The 19502-nt window shown below is 41.1% G+C and overlaps 1 protein-coding gene across 2 annotated transcripts in view; it reads left to right on the top strand.

Moving 5' to 3' along the window:
- The window catches only part of SNRK (SNF related kinase), a 40589-nt gene extending 31841 nt beyond the window's left edge, over positions 1-8748 (top strand). For both annotated transcript variants that reach the window (XM_075271312.1, XM_075271311.1), the window contains exons 3-6: positions 1887-2028; positions 3057-3269; positions 3429-3563; positions 5633-8748. In XM_075271312.1, the coding sequence (XP_075127413.1) occupies positions 1887-2028; positions 3057-3269; positions 3429-3563; positions 5633-6848 (1706 nt within the window). In that variant the 3' untranslated portion in view covers positions 6849-8748. The remainder of the gene's footprint in view (positions 1-1886; positions 2029-3056; positions 3270-3428; positions 3564-5632) is intronic.
- The last annotated feature ends 10754 nt before the right edge of the window (positions 8749-19502 follow it).

Here is a 19502-nt window from a genome sequence, read left to right on the forward strand (position 1 = left end):
TATTCGGGTCGGCTTATACTCGAGTATATACGGTATACCACTTTAAAGCAACATTCTCCTTGTTTCCCCCTTTGTCTCGCTTTTCTGTCCCTTATATGAATGTAATTACAGGGAGGCCGGCTGTCTGCCTTATTATTAATACTAATATTCATGGTACATTCTATTTGATAGGCTGTTTAAAATGCGTTGATGCCCCGGGCGACATGTTATGAAATCTCCTCATTGTGTATTCCGCGCTGCTGTTCTCCACGCTATGACTGACTCCTGCGATTCATTATAAATGAGAAACATGTTTCTTCATTCAGACACACAAACACAAAACATTCTTGGAAATACCACACGCATTTAAGGAAATTGGAGTCAGACTTGTACTGTAGTGTGAATGAATCTTTGGTCATGAGAAAAACCTAATGGAGTAGTAAATGTACTATTAGGTTTACAGTAAATATCGTGTGTCAGTCTCCGCCTGAGGGTGCCACGTGGCTTGTGGAGAATTTGGGCGCATCTGCCACTTTAACAATTTTGATAAAATGGCGATGTTTGCTTAATGTATATATGGCGTCACCTCACAGGGGCTGTGCGTAAATGGTTACAACATAGTGTTTGTTACTAAGGTAATGCACGTCTTGTGCCCTGTTGTGAGATGTTTAGACGAAAGTTTAACTTCCTCTTAGTATGGATGTTGCGAGGGCAATGTTCCTTAAAATAAATATAACAATTATGACAAGTCAGAAAAATATTTGTATATGTTGCACATGGTGATGTGCAGATCCCAAATGCGAAGCCCTTGGGACCTCAGTTCTATCAATGGGGGTAGTTGATGAGTGCACCCCCTGATGATGAGAAAACGCCCTTTAGTAAATGAATCAATTCACACTATTTCTTGCCAAGTATACAGTATAGCATTATTATACAATATAAATCTGTAACCAGTGCTTAAGGAGCCTGTATCATTGCTCTAGACTCCACGTAAAAGACAAAACAACTCATGTTCCTCATATTCTCCATGTTTCAGTACATTCATCTGAATAGGGCCTTGGTGCGTTTTTTTCTGTATTGAACATGTACATTAGATATTGGCCATTTTCTAATCTGCCCTATGAAAGCACTAGTGGACTCTCCTTGCTACCCCAGAACCTCCGCACCTTCTTCATACCATCTCTTGTCAATAATTGGTAGTTTCCGTTTGAAGACCTTTTTAGTAACTTCCATAACACATCAAAGACTGTTAAAACTTCTTGTCCTCGTCTTTCTGGAACCGATGTCCTAATACTAGTGACTTTTTGCATAGTAATCAGTCAAGGTTTCCCCATGGCGCCCCCTATATGGGGCTCACAATCTACATTAAAAAAAAAAAAAAAAAAAGTTTCCTTTATATGACCTAATACCCGCATTGTTCTTTGTAGAGCCAATGTTGAGTCTTACTCTTTAGTATCTTAACTGAGAGCTGTGTTTAGGAAATCCTAAAACTGATTACAGGGTCTCCTTATTGTACTGGAAGAGAAAATAGCTACTTAGTTGCTTGTTTTGTTCCTTCGCTAGTTGTAGATCACAGAGCTTATGAGATGTGTTATCAGGTGATGGGAATTCTAAGTGCTCATTCACACAACCGGATTCAACGGCCGTCAGCTCTTGTATTAACTGCCAGCATACGGCCCCATGGACTTGTTTTAATACTCCATGTGACTGATATTTCTTGGGCCCATTTCACAAGTCCCTCAATAGAGTCATGTGTATGAGGGATCCGTAAAAATAGATTACCCCCGGGTGAACACTATCTTCTGAATGAGGCATATTTTACATACTTGGAGACGGTTTCTAAGGCTGAGCTTTAGCATGCCATTAGTAAGGACTAACGTTGTAACTTCATCCTATTGTCATTCCAGATATTTGGAGCCTGGGAGTCATCCTGTTCATGCTGGTGTGTGGGACGCCTCCTTTTCAAGAAGCCAATGATAGTGAAACTCTGACCATGATCATGGACTGTAAATATACAGTACCCAAGCACGTGTCCAAAGAGTGTAAAGAGTAAGTGTTGGGCGTTCTGGGGTCGTTGGAACCCTTTTTTGTTTTTTTTCCATGTAACTTGAAATACCGGATTCTTTACAATGTAACTTTCGGGAGCATTGCTTTTATGTAGGATTAAATATACTGCAAAGCTTTCACTTTAGACCTCTTCTAAAATGGCATAGATGTCTACCTTCTCAGAGTATTGGTTTATATAGGGTTAAATATATTGGTAAACCTTCACTTTAAATATCATCTGAAATCCCTCTGAGTTGGGGGGGGGGGGTGTTGTGAGTTGGAATGCATGCTGTGGCCAATTAGGTTGGTGTAGGACCCTTGTATTGGTAGTTGGGGCTACCTGGCTCATGGACCCCCACCCATGTAATCTAAGAGTGCAGTATGTATAGTAGTACAGAAATAGTGGGACAGTGCCTCGTTCTGGAGGTTACTCATGGATCGCAGTGAGCAGTCATTGATATTATTCATTTTCATTATTATCACATTGAGTTGTGGTGTTTTTATTTGATATTATTAAATTTTTGTCACTCACGTTCATGTGAATTGAGCCACCTGCTATACTCAGTGAAGCGGACTATAGTAAGTGTTGTAACTGTACCCATGAGGATGCCGAATAGTAAAAACCTTATCAATACAGTAAAACCTTTGAGACCACCACCAAAAATTGTAATGAAAAGTGGTGTTTTACAGGGATGGTCTTCTCACTAGATATAACAGAGGTCTCAAGAAACCTTTGAGTAGTAGTGGTTTATCCATGTCTGTATTTAGACCTATACTGTTATTTAACAATAGTGTGGGGAAACAACTTAACTCTTGTTTGATAGCTTATATAGAAGAGGTGGGGGATAAAATCATTGGAGGTCTCCTCAAAATAAGGTCATATATATCGCCAACGTTTTAAATATCCTCTGTAAATGTTCGCTGCCTGAATTATTCTGACACAGACTATCAGTATACTCGCTCAGATGTGTACATGTGGTTTCCTATCTATTCAGGTCGCCATTCTTACGCTTTCTCACTTCTATTCCCAGCCTGATCACACGTATGCTCCAGAGAGATCCTAAAAGAAGAGCATCTCTAGAGGAAATTGAAAACCATCCTTGGCTCCAAGGAGTTGATCCATCACCTGCAACAAAGTATAACATTCCTCTAGTGTCCTACAAAAACCTTTCTGAGGAGGAACACAACAGCATTATACAGAGGATGGTTCTTGGTGACATAGCAGATCGGGACGCCATTGTTGAGTAAGTAGCTGCCGCCTTTTCCCTATTGTTTCCTGATGAGCGAGCTTAACCTTGATACGTTGCCATTTTTCATAGATATGTAAAGCTTATTGCCATGTTTCCTGATATGTATAGGCCTTACTTGGCAAGTGATTTCCTTCATTCTTTTGTGTTCCTCAGTGCCCTGGAGACCAATAAATACAACCACATTACAGCCACCTACTTCTTATTGGCTGAGAGGATTCTGCGAGAGAAGCAAGAAAAGGAGATCCAAACGCGGTCTGCCAGTCCCAGTAACATCAAGGCCCAATTTAGGTACTAAACGACACCTTTCTATCACAATGACTTGACCTCTGCTGTGAACCTTTCATCTATTACAGTTAAAAGGTCTGTCTGTGATGTTATAACATTTTTACACGAGCATGAAATGTTCTAACATAAAAACATTCATCTTTATTTGCCTATTAAATTCTTGCCACTCCAGGGATGCTCCTGTGGTGGTCCTCAATGCTCCTGTGGTGGTGACGTACACAAACCTTGTGAGGGCTGTGGCCAGTTACAGGTTTCTGTGGCCGTATTACTGTACTGTACTTAAACCACCGAGACCCCCACTGATCATGAGAATGGGGGTCCTGCTCCCCAGTCTGAATGGTGTGGTAGGCTGCATTCATTATACTGGGACTGCCAGAGCTAGCACTCAGCAGTCTGGTAGACAATGGAGCTGCAGTCCTTTCTTGTGGTTTGGTGGGCACCCGTGGTCAAATCACCACCACTTCCTTTCTGACACAGTTTCTCAATAAACTACCTTGCCGAAGGAGTCCAAAAATAGTTAAATTCTTTTGACATGACTTTACAGGGATCAGGGCTGTGTTGTAGTACTTCTGAGCTCTGATCGCTCTTGACAGCTATACAGTGAAATTATGCCAGCCCATGGTGGCCATTAGAGGGGAAAAAATATTTAGGACTGATAGATTACATGTTCCTGGGAAAAATGTATGGAAATGAGTAAAATGAAGAATACATTCTGCCTATAGTTATAACTAGGCTGCCCTGTATTCTACTGAGAGGCAGATCTATAGTTACATTATTTCTCTGATATTTTTTTCTTCTTTAACTGCAGTGTTTGTCTACAATTTTAAGTAACCTTTGTCACAACAATATGGCATGACACTGGTTAACCGAAGAGAGATTTCACTTTTTAGATTTCTGTTCCGTGCATGCACTGAATCTTTAAAATGCAAATATGTGATGGCTTGCCAGTTCTCTGGTGCCTAGTCGTATCATAGCAACTGGAAGTGGCATAGCAAGGGGCAGAGACTGGCCAGGCTCTGGGGATTGTTCACATTGTGCCCATTAAATGAGAACTGTAATCAAGTAAAGTCAAATATAAATCTGCCACAAATAGAACACAGGCCCTCGCACGTGTCTAACTGCGGAATAAAGGACACACAATGTATTCGCTGTGCTGAGACTTATGTAATACCGTCTTATGCCGGTTTATTGTAAATTTCATTGTGAGATAGGATGTAACACTCCAATGAACCCAAACTATATCTGATCTCAGACTATATAGGAAAAATTTACAGTGCATTAAGTGAAAGCCAAGCCATTGCTGAAAGAGTTAACAAATACATAGGAAAAAAGAACAACCTATACGATCAACCAATTTATGGAAGATCAATAAAAACTGCGCAGTTTTTATTGATCTTCCATAAATTGGTTGATCATATAGGTTGTTCTTTTTTCAGTGTACTATTCCCTACGGGGAAGTAGGTTAAACTGCAGCTCCCAAAAACCTGATCCTAAATGGTTATTCTCTAAACGAATCTAACGGATCAGCTCGGTTCAATCCCCCCTTTTTTTTGTAACAAATACATAGGGGAAGATTTACTAATCAGACTGAGCCAGAATTGCAGGACACATGATGTTCACCACATTTATAAAAGGGTTCTGGACGTTTTCTTTTTCAGTGCCTAGTGTAGCTGTTAAAGGGGACGGCTGACTATGTGCCACATAAAGTAAGCTAATTCAAATGTGGCAAAATGTTAGAGACCAGCGTCTAAAGATCAAACGAAAAAGTAACTGAACAGCATCGTGCTGTATAAAGTGTGACTTTGGATCGAATCCTCCTGGGTGAAGCCCGGTTCCTTCCTTCTGACCCATTTGGGGGTCTATTCCTGGTTCTTTTGCCGCAATGTCTATTTATCATCTATTGTGATCCATTGTAATAGATTTCACGCATGTAGTGTAGTTGTAGGCTGTCGAAATTTTAGACACTATTAATAAATCTTCCCCATGGCCTTTGCAAGTCTCAATTTTTTGAGTGTGTCGACCTGTAGTGAAGTGTCTGTGTTTTGCAATAACTCTATAATTTTGTTCCTTAGGCAATCTTGGCCCACAAAGATTGATGTTCCACAAGACTTGGAGGATGATCTGACAGCTTCTCCAATAGCTCATGTGGCGGTTCCACCAACACCAGCACGCAGCGCAGAGAATGTGCTGAATGGTCATAGAAATAAAGGCAATGTGGAACCAATGAAAAAGGAGGATGTGCCAGATTTCTCTGCCCCAGCACCTTCAGGGATACCTCCTGTGGCTCTGAACCCATCAACAAGTGGGAGGAAATGTCTTTTCAGGGTTGAAGAAGATGAAGAGGAAGATGAGGAAGATAAGAAGCCTATTCCACTTTCCACGCAAGTTGTTTTGCGCCGCAAGCCCTCTGTTACAAATCGCCTAACCTCTAGGAAGAGTGCCCCAGTCCTCAACCAGATCTTTGAAGAAGGAGAGTCTGATGATGAGTTTGATATGGATGAAAATCTTCCCCCAAAGCTAAGTAGATTAAAAATGAACATAGCATCTCCTGGTACTGTCCATAAAAGATACCACCGAAGGAAAAGCCAAGGCCGGGGATCAAGCTGCAGCAGCTCAGAAACAAGTGACGATGACTCTGAGAGCAGGAGGCGGCTGGACAAAGATAGTGGCTTTACCTATTCTTGGCACAGAAGAGACAGCAGTGAAGGTCCACCCGGAAATCAAGGTGATGGGGGAGGACAGAGTAAACCAAGCAATGGAAGTACAGGTGTTGATAAAACTAGTCCAAGTGACAACAAAGGAGGTGGCAGTCCGTCCAATACTTCTGGCGGTAACACCAACAATTCCTCTGGGAACAGCCGTAACTGCGCTGGTTCTGGAAACTCAGTGCAGCAGTCCCCAAGAAGTGCAGGAGAACTTGTAGAAAGTCTGAAACTCATGGGTTTGTGTTTGGGCTCCCAACTCCATAATGGCGCCAAGTACTTCATTGACCCTCAAAATAATCTGTCATTCTCAAGTGTCAAAGTGCAGGAGAAGTCCAGCTGGAAGATGTGCATTAGTTCCAGTGGCACTGCCAGTAAAGCAGTACCTACTGGCAGTATAAAGTTATTCTCTGACCAAATGTCAGACACGGCTAATGAACTAGATCTTCTGAAGAGCAAGAACTTTAAGAACAATGTTTTACAGCTACCTCTTTGCGAAAAAACAATATCTGTGAATATCCAACGGAATCCCAAGGAGGGACTACTATGTACCGCTAGTCAGGCCAGCTGTTGCCATGTCATTTAACAGTCGCTTGATGTACATTGCAGTGTGGCACCATTGTTCAAGGCTGAGAACATTAATTGTTGTCTATGCCATTTTGTCGTCTTATTTTTTTTTTTTTTTTAAGTGGGCTTCACGGGCAGTTATTTATTACGGTTTTAGTTTGTTTTCGCCAGGTAGATCAGCGGAGCGCGGTATTTCTATGCAGGCTGCTCGCTGACACTTTTTTGTAGCTCATTTTGAATATTTTTACTGTGTAAATTTCAATTGTTTTAACGAAAACAAAAAGAAATCACTTGGAGTGACCTTCAAGCATACTATGTGAGGAGCACTTGCAGATCTCATTTTCAGCACTTAAGCTAAGGAGACCTTTTTTAGATTTCCTTATTTTTCGCATAATTCCAGTCCTTACTATTGTGATTGTGGCGTACTATTGTGTGTCTGAGAGAGAACCAAAGCAATAATGTTTAGTTTTAGAATCCTCCTCTAGGGTGGTTTCATATATTCCAAGGCTTGCACAAACTAAACCTGCACTGAAATGCAGTGTCCCGACACGTTACGTCCCCCGTTTGTTTTAGCAAATACTAGAATATGGTTTTGAACCCGCCTCGGATATAAAGTATTGTCCCCAAAAAATTACGGAAATCTTTAATTTTTTAATAAATGAAGACAATCCTCCCTCCCTGCTCCATCCTCCCATCCTTTGGTCCTCATTAATATTAGTATAATAACCCAGAATCCCGTGTGTGTACCCTACGCCACTGAACGGTTTACTTGTCACATGGTGAGCCACTATTACGTGGTAGTTTATACAGCTAGGTCGGTCTAGAATCCTTTAGCGCTTTTGGCATTACATTTCCCATATATGGTATTTATATCTGTAATTAGTTCTGATTAATTCCATTTACAGTAAACAAATCGTGTGATATGCGAATTATCTATTTCTGCTTCGTACGATGAAATGCAAGTAGTTGCCGTAACTGGACAAGACTAATGTTTGCTCCAAAGACTCGTAGAATGGACTTTACCCCATAATGCCCACAAATCTGTTTTACAGTACAGAGCTTTTGGCATAGACCCACCTACAAAGGTGGAAATATAATTTCTGGGAATATTTAATAGGATTTGCTAATTTAGTTTTGATCTTTCTAAACGTGTGTGAAATATTATTTGACTTATTAATACGTAGTATTGAATGTCTGTGCGGTATACTCCCGTACTGAGGCGAAGCTCCCTGGTTAGCAGTAATGCTTCTGCGTCCATAGGATGGCCACGGATGTAGGGACATAAAGGCTGGTAACCTCTGGTGATATAGAATGTGAAGGAGAACTAGATGGCGGATGTGTCTTCAGTGGTCATCTTATGGATGCATTAGCTCTCTTGTAAGGGGAGAGAAGGGAATGGTGGGAGTGCACAGAACTTCATGGTGCTATGTATTAGTGAGTTAGCTCCAATAGTAATTCAAACAAATATTGAAGTACATGCACATATAGGTAAAGGGAAAAAGGAAATACACACAGCCCACTTACTGTCCGAAGCTTGCTTGTTCATTGAATGCACTCCAGGCAATCGGAAAAGCTCTGCACCGACTGATGAAAAAAACCCCTCCGGTTGGGGCAAAATTGCATGTCCAAAAAACCAAGTGAAATCCAGCAAAACATAAATTCGTTAAAATATAATTTTTAATTAAATAAGCATAGAAAAAACATCCAATTAATGACAGGGAAAAAAGAAAGAAAAAAACCCTCATGTTATAGTTGTGTGCCTGGGTGACGCGTTTCGTAAGTATCCTGACTGAAACTACCGACCCCTTTAATCCAATTACTTTGGAAACTGGAATGTACAATGAGTGTCACTTGGTACTGTGTCTACTTCAGGTCCAACAATCTGCTGAATCCGTTTTGATATGTCTTTAGGGGTTGAGCCTGTATGTGTATGTATATATATATATGTGTATATATATATATATATATATGTGTATATATATATATATATATATATATATAATGTATATATTATGCAGTTACATGATATAGTTCTGGCTCTCTGCAACTAGTCAGAGATACTTTAAATTTGTTAAGTTCAATGTATTAAAGGGACACTTCAGTGTTTTGTTTTTCTAAATGACCATTCCCTCCATTGCAATACCTGTATACCCACATTGTTTATCCTTTATCTGGCTTTTGCCTTCTTTGGTAAGTCACATGATCAGTGCGTGATTCTTATTTTTCCTTCTTCTCCCTAGCATGGGTTGCTGTGCAAGCAGATGGCTACAGATACTGTTGAGGACCACCATGTGACCTCAGATTCATTAGAGTCCTGTTCTTCGTGCTATCTCTACAATCAGAAAGCCCCCCTACTCCCTTTTAGCCCCCTTTCTCACTTACTGCTCATAGTTCTCTCACATTCAGGTCCATTACCTTTCCCAGTGTTAGTAGCTGCAGACGCAGTGTTACAAGGACCTTTGACATTACCTTCATAGTCTAAGGACCTGGAAGGTCCATTTTATTTTATTAGCTCTGCAGTGTTTTGCAGTAACAGAAATGGGTAAAAGTATGAGACGTGTGCAGGTGTTAGACATGGGTGACGGCATACTAGAATATTCTTGGAGGACTACCTTGTGTAGCTAAAAAAAAAAAAAAAATTCTGGAGTGTCCCTTTTAAACTTTGAAATAGATCCTCTCTGGTTGTAGCTGTATACATATAAAATTGTGCCATTTAAAGTGAACCTGTCCGCTTTAGGTGAAACCACCTGTGCTACATTTGATAGGGCAAGAGAAGCAGAACTCTTTGGCTTAAAGGTCCATATGGTTTGGAGCAGGATTTCAATATCTCTTTAAAAACTGGGCGAATTCTGCCAGGACTTCTATGAGGCATGGTGAGAGTCCTACTTGTCTCGTCACAACATACGAGATCAATAGGCTTCTGGAGACACAGACCGCTTATCCTACTACATAAGTCTTTTCAGGATCCACTCTGTTTTTTTTTTTTTTTGGTTTTGTTTTTTAAATGTAGATTGTGAGCCCAATATAAGGATCACAATGTACATTTTTTTTCTTTCCTATCAGCATGTCTTTGTAGAATGGGAGGAAATCCACACAAACACGGGGAGAACATACAAACTCCTTGCAGATGTTGTTCCTGGCAAGATTCGAACCCAGGACTCCAGGGCTGCTTAGCTGCATTGCTAACCACTGAGCCACTGCATTGCCCCCACTCTGTTTCTTTTCTCAGAAATCCTTCCCCAAATCATGTAAACCTGTATATGACAGAGGTCAGCTTCTCTCCTTCCATCATATCCAGGTTCTCTTTGACTATATAAATATCCAGGGCCTTTGAAGTTTTATAGTATATTCAGGACTGATCTTCCGATGAACTGTTCGGAACGTTTAACAAGAACAGACTGGTGTTCCAGGGTGAACATTCACTATGAGAATAAAGTGCAGATTTCCACCATGGGACATGGGACTGCTTACTGTGGATTAAAGAATATTTCCCTTTCGGCTAGTTTTTAATCTACATATATCATCAAAGACTTTTCCAGATGTGACTAACCTTAGGCTAGGGATATATGATCACATGCAAAATTTACATCTGCAGCAAGTTATTCTGTGGATTTAGTTGCAAATTTCATCCATTGCAATGCAAAAGATTTCCACTGCAAACACCATTTCATTTCGGGCATTTCCATAACGTAGTTTCTGGAGCAAACTCTTGTAACTTTTAGTTTTTTCGACAATGTTGCATTTCCTAGACACGTGGCAATTTCTTAATCTATAAGGCTACACAATGGCTGCCCTCTACAGCCTCTACTTTAAATGCAAAAAATATCTTCAGTCCCTTTAAGTACTCTTGAGAAAGGGAAGTGCAGTGAAGTCTGGTCTGATCTATTGGTCCCTATGCAGAAAACCAAAGACCTTTAACATGGACAGGAATTATGTAGTCAAACACTGGTCCCCTCATTTCTCCCGAATTTCCTTTCACCTTCTCTTCACCGACTAAGCTGACACATGTACAGTTCGTATTCGCCGTCTCGCTTCATGACCAAATGGACATCCACATTTTCGCATGCTTATTTATTTATTACCCTTATCATGGTAAAGCCATAGAAAAGGATTGGCTGAGGAGGCCTCAAGCCGGGATATGTTGTAAATGAATAGAGAGAGAGATATATCATTATATAAAGTGATAAATTTTACTGTAATGTATAAAACGGCCATATTTTTTTTGTTCCTAAAGGGCATTGGCAATAACTTATTTTGCAGCTGACTTTCCAAGCTTTGTAAATATGTTATATTATTTTTATGTGCAGCCTTGGAATGGCACTTTTTAATTCTCCCCATGCATCTGCTGTTTCCAACTGTTTATATATACATATGTATATACGGTGCTGACTTCTGAATGGCTGTGTTGACAGATTATGCTGCATATAGATGTATTATAATAGCCTTATTAGATATGTATGGTTGATACCGGGGTGTACAGCAGTTAATCTGTTTCTAAACTTGTTCACAAGTGAGTGTGTGCATGTGACGTCCGTCATGTTTCCTTGTTCTCTAAATGGGAAGGAGAAATTAAGCACTACATTACGATAATAGCGGACCAAACTATTAGCGTGCTCTGAACCTTTCTTGTACCCTCAATTGTCTTCAGAAGTTGCATATAGTTACATTAGTGTACAAATTAAATATTGTGAAAATCAATGAAGTCTTGTATTTTTCCTGTATGTGTATATGATGTAACTGGCAACAATATGTAGCTGAAGATCTAAAATCCTATGTAGGTGTAAGGCTGTAGCACTAAAATGAAGTTGTGTTCAGTATCAGTGTGTCTATACCTATGGTGAAAGCAAATCAACCAACAGTGTGTACAAGGGTCAATAGAGTAGCGTAGAAACGCTTAACTTTACCTGTGTTAGGTCAATCCTCTTATTTGCAGACAAGAGCAAATAAATAAAGAAGCTGTGGAACAAAGGAAATTATATCTCCCATGTTTTTTATGCTGTTCTTGTGTCGAATAAATGTGCTTGAACGTTAATATGGTCGGCTACTAAGGCCGGTGCATGTAGGGCTAGTTCACATGTAGTTATTTGGTCCGGATTTTGACACGGAATCTGCTTCAAAATCCGGGTCAAAAAAACACCTTCCATTGAATTCATTTCCGGTCATTTCCTTTTTCCGCGAGCTTTAAGAAAAGAAGCGACCTGCCCTATCTTGAAGCGGATTTTGCCTGGGCCGGAGCGGAAGGCCGCAACTGTCGGAAGCCACGCCATGCGCATTTTGGTCCAGATTCTGACGCGGCTTCCCGCGTCAAAGTCCAGACCAGATAACTACATGTGAACTAGCCCTTTCTCTATAGCTTGTACTCGAGTATGCATACACCTATGTAATATTTGGGGGGATGACTTCATTGTGGCTAGTCACTGCTGTGGATTAATCACTATGGTTGTAATGTTGCCCTGGCCATCAGAATTTGGGCCACTTTGATCACATGGCTTGAGAAATTGAAAAAGAAAAGATTTTACAAAAATAAGGGGATTTTTATTTTTTCTTCTATGAGAAAATCTTTAAGGCCCAAGGTGGTGTAAGCGCAGCAGTTTATAAATATACCCACGGCGGAAATACGGCGATTTCCCAAACTGTTGCTTATACCCAATAGGTATAATTGAAGCAATCCATCCGCAGAATATACCTTACTGTGAAAAGAACTGAGGGAGATATTGCTCTGCGTTTCTTCTGCATTTCTCCCTGCAGTCCTTTTTGTTGCAGCCCAGTAACTGGTGCATTCACACTAAGTATACGCTGAGCTGATTCTGAACGTAAAGCACGTTCAGAATCAGCGCGTACAAAACAGATCTCATTCATTTCAATGGGAGCCGGCATACGCGCGTATCACATTGAAACCAATAAAGAAAAATGCAGCCCATTCATTTCAATGGGGAGCGCTCGTATGCTGGCTCCCATTGAAATGAATGGGATCTGCTTTGTACGCGCTGATTCTGAACGTGCTTTACGTTCAGAATCAGCTCAGCATATACTTAGTGTGAATGCACCCTTACTGTGCTAAACCTTCTGCTGTACAGTCAGTCAAATGCATCTACAGCACAGTACCCAGCCATAGGATCAAAGCATGGAAATGATCCCTAAGATATGCTAGGCATTAAATATTTGTGTCTGTGCTGATCAGCCACAACATTAAAATCGCCTACCTAACATTGTGTTGATCCTTCCATAATATTGCTGAAACGTTAAGGTGAGGACTTCACAAGAGGTCAAAGAATTTTGTGGTATGTGACGCTAGAAGATTAGCAGCAGATCCTATAAAGGGATTTCTGGGGATATCAATTAATGACTTACCCTTAGACTAAGTCAACAATTGAAGATTAATGGGTCTCCAAAATACTGAAGACCCCTGCCGATTAGCCGTTTCAATAAACCACAGTGTTCGAGTGAGTGCTGCGGCCTCTTCACAGAAAACCAAGTCCAACATCTTAAGGCCCATGCACACAATGTAACGCAGTGCTGATTCTGACACTAAAACTCATGTCAGAATCAGCGCTTCAAAACAGAATCCCATTGACTTCAATGGGTTCCATTTAACGTATGTAACGCATTGTAATCAATGGGTTAAAAAGCCTCCCATTGATTTCAATGTGTAGCGCTTGGAAGACGGAACCCATTGAAGTAATTCGGATTCTGTTTTGAAGCGCTGACTCTGACACTAGTTTACCTGTCAGAATCAGCGCTGCGTTACATTGTGTGCACGGGCCCTAACATTGTATAGTAGCTGTGCTTGGTACGGCAGCTCAGTCCAATAGTGAACAAGCCAAGTAACCGATGAATGTAACATTATATGACCCATGAACTTCCAACAGCTGATCTCTGCACCCCTGCTGATCTAGAATTGATGTCTTGTTATTTATGGCTTGTTTCTTCAGCACATTGTACAGATCTGGAGAATTTGAAGGTCAAGTCAACACTTTTGAGTCGCCCTGTTCACAATCCCTTCCTGAAGACTCCTGCAGTGTGGGAGGCTCCTGATGAAGGCTACTACCAGGGGACATGTTGCCTTGAAGGGATGTACTTTTGTTTGCAACAATGTTAGGTAGATGTGTCAAAGTAACATGCACGTGAATGGCCAAGGTTTTCCAGCAGAGTACTGCACTTCTCCACCAACATATCTTCTGTGCATCCTGGTTCCATCTTTACCGGAGGTAAGTGATGTGTACATACCTGGTCATTGACATGTGAAAGAAATCTTGATTCATCAGATCCAGCCACCTTCTTCCATTGATCCTTAATACAGTTCTGCGTCTCCCCACCCATTGTAGGTGCTATGGACAGGTGTCAGCCTGGGCCCTCTGACCAGATTATAGCTATACAGCTTCATACATGGCAAACTGCGATATACTATCTGTTCTTACACCTTAGTACCACAGCTAACCTTTTGGGATGGGGACTGGCAAGCAGTTTTTTTTCTGTCTCATCGCTGCGCTGTCTCCAGCTTGAATCTCCACTCCTTTACACTGTATTTACAGCCTCTTCCTACCTGCCATCTACTATGCTGCTTGTTGAATTCCTGTACATACACAATAATAATACATTTTACTTCTATACCTGGTGTTTCCCAATTACGGCTCCCCACGTTGCACTTGAGCCACACTGGTATAGCTAAATCACCTCTGTGCGTAATGTTCTGTATTTACTGTAGTTGGTTTGATACTGAGCTTCCTGGTGACACTCCCTTTAAGAAAAATTGTGTGCTGCTGTCTTATATTGGCAAGTATTCTTCTATATCAACACTGGTAAAATTTAGTGAATAAGCCCAGCATATCCATCCAGCTCTGCAGATAAATAAACTAGGGTCACATGTGAATTGTTGCCTCCATTGCAGAGATATCGCTGCTTTAGTAAATATGCAATTGAGCTCTTTGGAACAACAAGGGGCATTGTCATTGCTCCATAGTGGTAAGTGATGGGACACATATTGCTCCACTGAGTGCATTTGCCAAAAGGAAAGTGTGTATACGGCTTAACAAATCCATAAACAATGAATACACACAGACAATAGTGTGATAAATCATTTATATTCTTTATTAGAATACAAAAACATGTCACAAATGAATGTGTCCCTGGAGACCTCAGCCTAATAGTTTCCTATAGTCCTATATTTCAATGAAGTCTGTATTGACTAATAATGATACAAAGTGGTGTGTAATATGTGGCGTATCCCTCAGACATCCAGGTGTAATGGCTCCCGTTTCACAGGCGCGTTCTGTACTTCCATCTGTGCTCTAACTATTGTAAGTGTAATATAATAAAGGATACAGCTAGAACACAATTGTATCTATACACATTCCTTTCTCTGTTGGTCTTGGATTTGAGTGACTTTTTCAATGTGTCTATATTCAGCTTCTTAGTGGGGCTCGGCCTTTTCTTTTTGCTCACATTTCCATACTTTCAATTGGGGTCAAGTTTTGGATAGAATACCTTGTTGAATCAAACATATCTGTGAAGAGTGAGAGAAACAGGGAAAATGGTCCAATATGGTTATTACCTCCAATCCTAGGAGTATGGATGACAAAAGCGGCGTTTACAAGAGGCTGCACCCTATTGCAACAATGTATACATTAGGCTACTATAGAAGACACACAGCCATGGTGCTTGTGTACTTTTTAGGATATAGGCCTGGTCTTGCTGCCATCATACGTAAGATGTAAATCTCTGCATGATCTGTTAGAAAGTCTTATAATCTTCTCGGATACTAATGTTAAAACATATTTCACATCTAAGTCAGTGGCTCTAAGAGTTTTCCCCCATATCCTGATTTTTAACAAAAAGCCAATTTTTCCCTGTAAACCTGAAATTGGAGAATTTCTGCAACTTTTTTTTTGATGAATGACTGGCTATGACATTTAGGTGTCGTAAATTGTTGTTTGTGGCAGCTTTTGGGCGATCGTCATCTAAGTAGCAAAAACTATACTTCACCTCAGATGGTCTAGTTATTATTTTACTTATAGATATTGTCCCAAGTAGGATCAATGTTGATATAAAATGTATGTATTTGGCATGTGGGAGGAAACGCGTCCAAACATGGGGAGAACATACAGACACCTTGCAGGATCTTTGCTGGATTCAAACCCAGGACTCAGCACTGCAAGGTCACAGTGGTAACCACTGACCCGCCATGGGCCTGTAGTTGTTACTGTTGTTGGTTAAATTGTTTGAAATCAGTCGTTCGATGGCCATAAAAAAAAAAAAAAAAAAAAAAAAGTATATGACCCTGAGACTTAATACATGCTCATAGGGACACTACACATCCACTTTGAATATGAAACAGAAAAAAGTTGTTGTGTTCCATCCCATCCCATTTATTCTCCTTTTGAAGCATGGCATCTAGGACAGATCGCAGTGCTGTAGAGCCACCATACAGCAGCACGTGTATTACAGATGTATAGATATTACATGTCCACTGCATCATATTATACTGTGCACATATCTTATGCTTACATGCAGATGTTAAGATGATTGGGAATTGAGGAATAGCCCAGGAAGTCGCCCAGTTATGTCGCCATCACCTTACACGACAGATCATTGCCTGGTCCACCAACAATGGGAATGGCTAGGGATATATGGTCACGTGGGATACAGTAGCTTGCCTTAGCTCGTCTCCAAAGCATATTATAACACCAATATTTAGCGAGTATATATGATGTCACCCTCCTGCAATTCATGGAGGTATCATGGCAACCTAAAACAATTGGCAAACGATAACCGTGCCGCACCATAGTTTGCTGTCAGCAGTAATGCAGGTGATGGGTTTGCCATGTTGGCGTGGCCTGAATGGCTACTATAATATGCATCTTGCTTTTACCCTTTCACTAGATCGGGTTAGTGCCTTCTATGGCTCTGTGCCAGGTTCTGGCTATTGCTAAGTAACGTCCTCTCAATGCTGTACAAACTGGTCTGGCTGGAGTATAATACAATGTCTGTATCCAGACAACTCATTCTGCAGTTTAGTGGAAGACTTGGAGATTATTGGGTATATTACGGTATGCTGTATATTATGCGGTACATGGGATGGGTTAGGTTGTATTCATTCTGCAGATCTAACATAAGGACAATGTGTGTATGAAGAGCCGGCTCCTTCCTTTGCTGCAGGAAAGAACACAACATTCAGGAAGCCTCTGACAAGGTTATCGCGTTGCCTTTTTGGTTTGTACTTGAGATTGTGAACAGACAGTTCTGCCATAGCAATGTTTTGTTTTCTAAACAAAGTGACAAGGATACGAAGGATCACAAGTGTAAAGCAAAGGGTAACAAGCATGCAACTTCTTTCTGGTTACATTTGTGTCAAAGCAAACCCGTTTATGGGGTCATCCACAATTCGGGGTGTACAGAGTGTTACCCTGTCCTCTGCTTAGATTTTTAGATTTTATTCTACTTAGTGAATTTAAAAAACAAAACCAAACAAGTCCTCCATAATTAAAGTGATCATGCTTTTGTCACTCCCAAAGAATTGTTTGATCGGCCGTCATAATAAACATTACAGGCAACCATGGAAACAAGGCCGACTCCATTAATGTGACCTCCTTGGACATCCGTAACCATAGGAATAATTATTCACAACTTCTGAAGTCGTACAAGCGGCTTAGGCTTCAGCTTTCACAATAAATGCATTTCCCAGAAATTATTCTCCCAATTTTTGGGCTTGATTTTAAAGGGATCCTATCATTAAAACTCATAGGAAGGAACTCAAGGAATAAACTTAAGAAAGGTTATTCGTCTCCTACCTTTAGATGTTTTCTCCGCGCCGCAGTTCAGTATATAATACGGTTTTCATCGGTATGCAAATGAGTTCTCTCTCAGCACTGGGGGCGTCCCCAATTCTGCAAGAGAACTCTTCAGCGCTGCCTCCATCCTCTTCAGGAACGGATCGTCTTTGCATCTTCTTCCAGTGCTTGCTTCAAACTTCTAGGCCTTGGGCAACCGACTGCGAATGCCTTCTGGCCACAAGAAAATAGCTGCTTACAATACTGTCCCTGAAGAAGATGGAGCCGGCGCTGGAGATTTCTCTCGTAGCATTGGGGACACCCCGAGTGCTGTTTGAGTGCTGGGGCCCGCCCCCAGTGCTGCAAGATAACTCATTTGCATACTGACGAAAACCGGACTATATACCAAAAGGCAGCCCGGAGAAAACATAGGTAGGGGACAAATAGCCTTTCTTAAGGCTATTCCTATGTGGTACTCAGAAAAAAAAAAGAGTTTTAATGATAGGATCCCTTTAAAGAGAACTTTTCTCTTCACCAATTCACAATTTCTATCAATTCACAAACCTACAACTGTGCGCTGCACAAAAATCCACAGTTGTTGTGTATCCATAACCAGAACAAAATCTGATTAAAACCTGCATACTGTTATCAACGATATAAATATGTTCATTGTTCTCATTTTAAAAATTCAATAAAACATTATTTACAGGAAAACCTGCATATAATATTATATTAACCCCTTATCGGTATCACAAGTGGAAATCTGGCTCAGGAGCTGATATCACTGACAGATCATTGTCCATTAACCTCTCAGATACTGCAGTGATTAGCCACAAGGAAGGGGCTTCATCTCTCTATAACCCCTACCTCCGGACCTGCTCCTATTAAAGTGAGTGTGAGCGGGGTAGCAGGTCCAGATGCCGCCAATATACTGCATGGACTAAAAGCTGTATGCAATGTTGTGCGCCATACACCTTAGTGGTGGTGCCTGGAACTGCAGCCCTATTCCCATTTATGTATAGGAATTATTCAGCAGTGTCATAGAACTTGCGTAATTTTAGCGCATAGTTCCCAATAGTCATGGAAAGGGGCATGGCCAACCTCGAAAGTTTTAGGTTCACGTTAAATTAACCCCCAAAGTGGGCAGTTTGTTGGTATGAAATGGGTATTCCTAGATTGGGGAGGGGGGCTGGAATTTGCTGAAACCGTAATGGCAAGAATATGGACCCAGAACACCAACTTGCATAGTGAGGGGGACCATTGTTATTAGACTAATGTATGGTACGCAGGTCATGGCTGCCCCTGTCCTTGGGATTTATGGCGGCAGCTGGAGGCCACTCTGTTTACCAGTTTTCTCCCGCTATAATGGTCCATTACTGACACTTGATGAATGTGTAGGGGTCCTGACAGTACATACAATGCAATAACAATTCACAAATTGTCCCATTACGATGAAGACAGTGACATAAAACCCATCTTGTTATGTAGAACATGGCCATGATCTAATGTACAGCCCATCTGTAGGCGAAACCGATTGAATTAAGTTCTAACAATTGCCATACACTAAGAGCACACAATAGGACGGAGCTGAGTGCTGTCATTGTGGTGGTTTTCTTTGTTTGTTGCTACATTGCCTGCCTGAGACCAAGATGAAAAGGTTTTTGTTTGTTTCCTTCCTCCAACAGCAAGGAGATGAGAGAGAATAGTGAAATGGTGCTTGGAGCGTCCCCCCCTAACTGGAGCAGCAGATGTAGGTATTGTCTTGTATTGTAGCACTAGGAAGAAAGCAGATGTCCAGCTCAGCAGATCTGCTCTCCAGGAAACGACAACTGGCCAGAAGCAATCATTCCTATCTCTAGCAATGCACATGAGGGGAATTAGGAGGCTCCGCAGCCTTGTAACCATGT

Source organism: Leptodactylus fuscus, chromosome 4 (genome assembly GCF_031893055.1).
Source record: "Leptodactylus fuscus isolate aLepFus1 chromosome 4, aLepFus1.hap2, whole genome shotgun sequence".
Taxonomy (NCBI): domain Eukaryota; kingdom Metazoa; phylum Chordata; class Amphibia; order Anura; family Leptodactylidae; genus Leptodactylus; species Leptodactylus fuscus.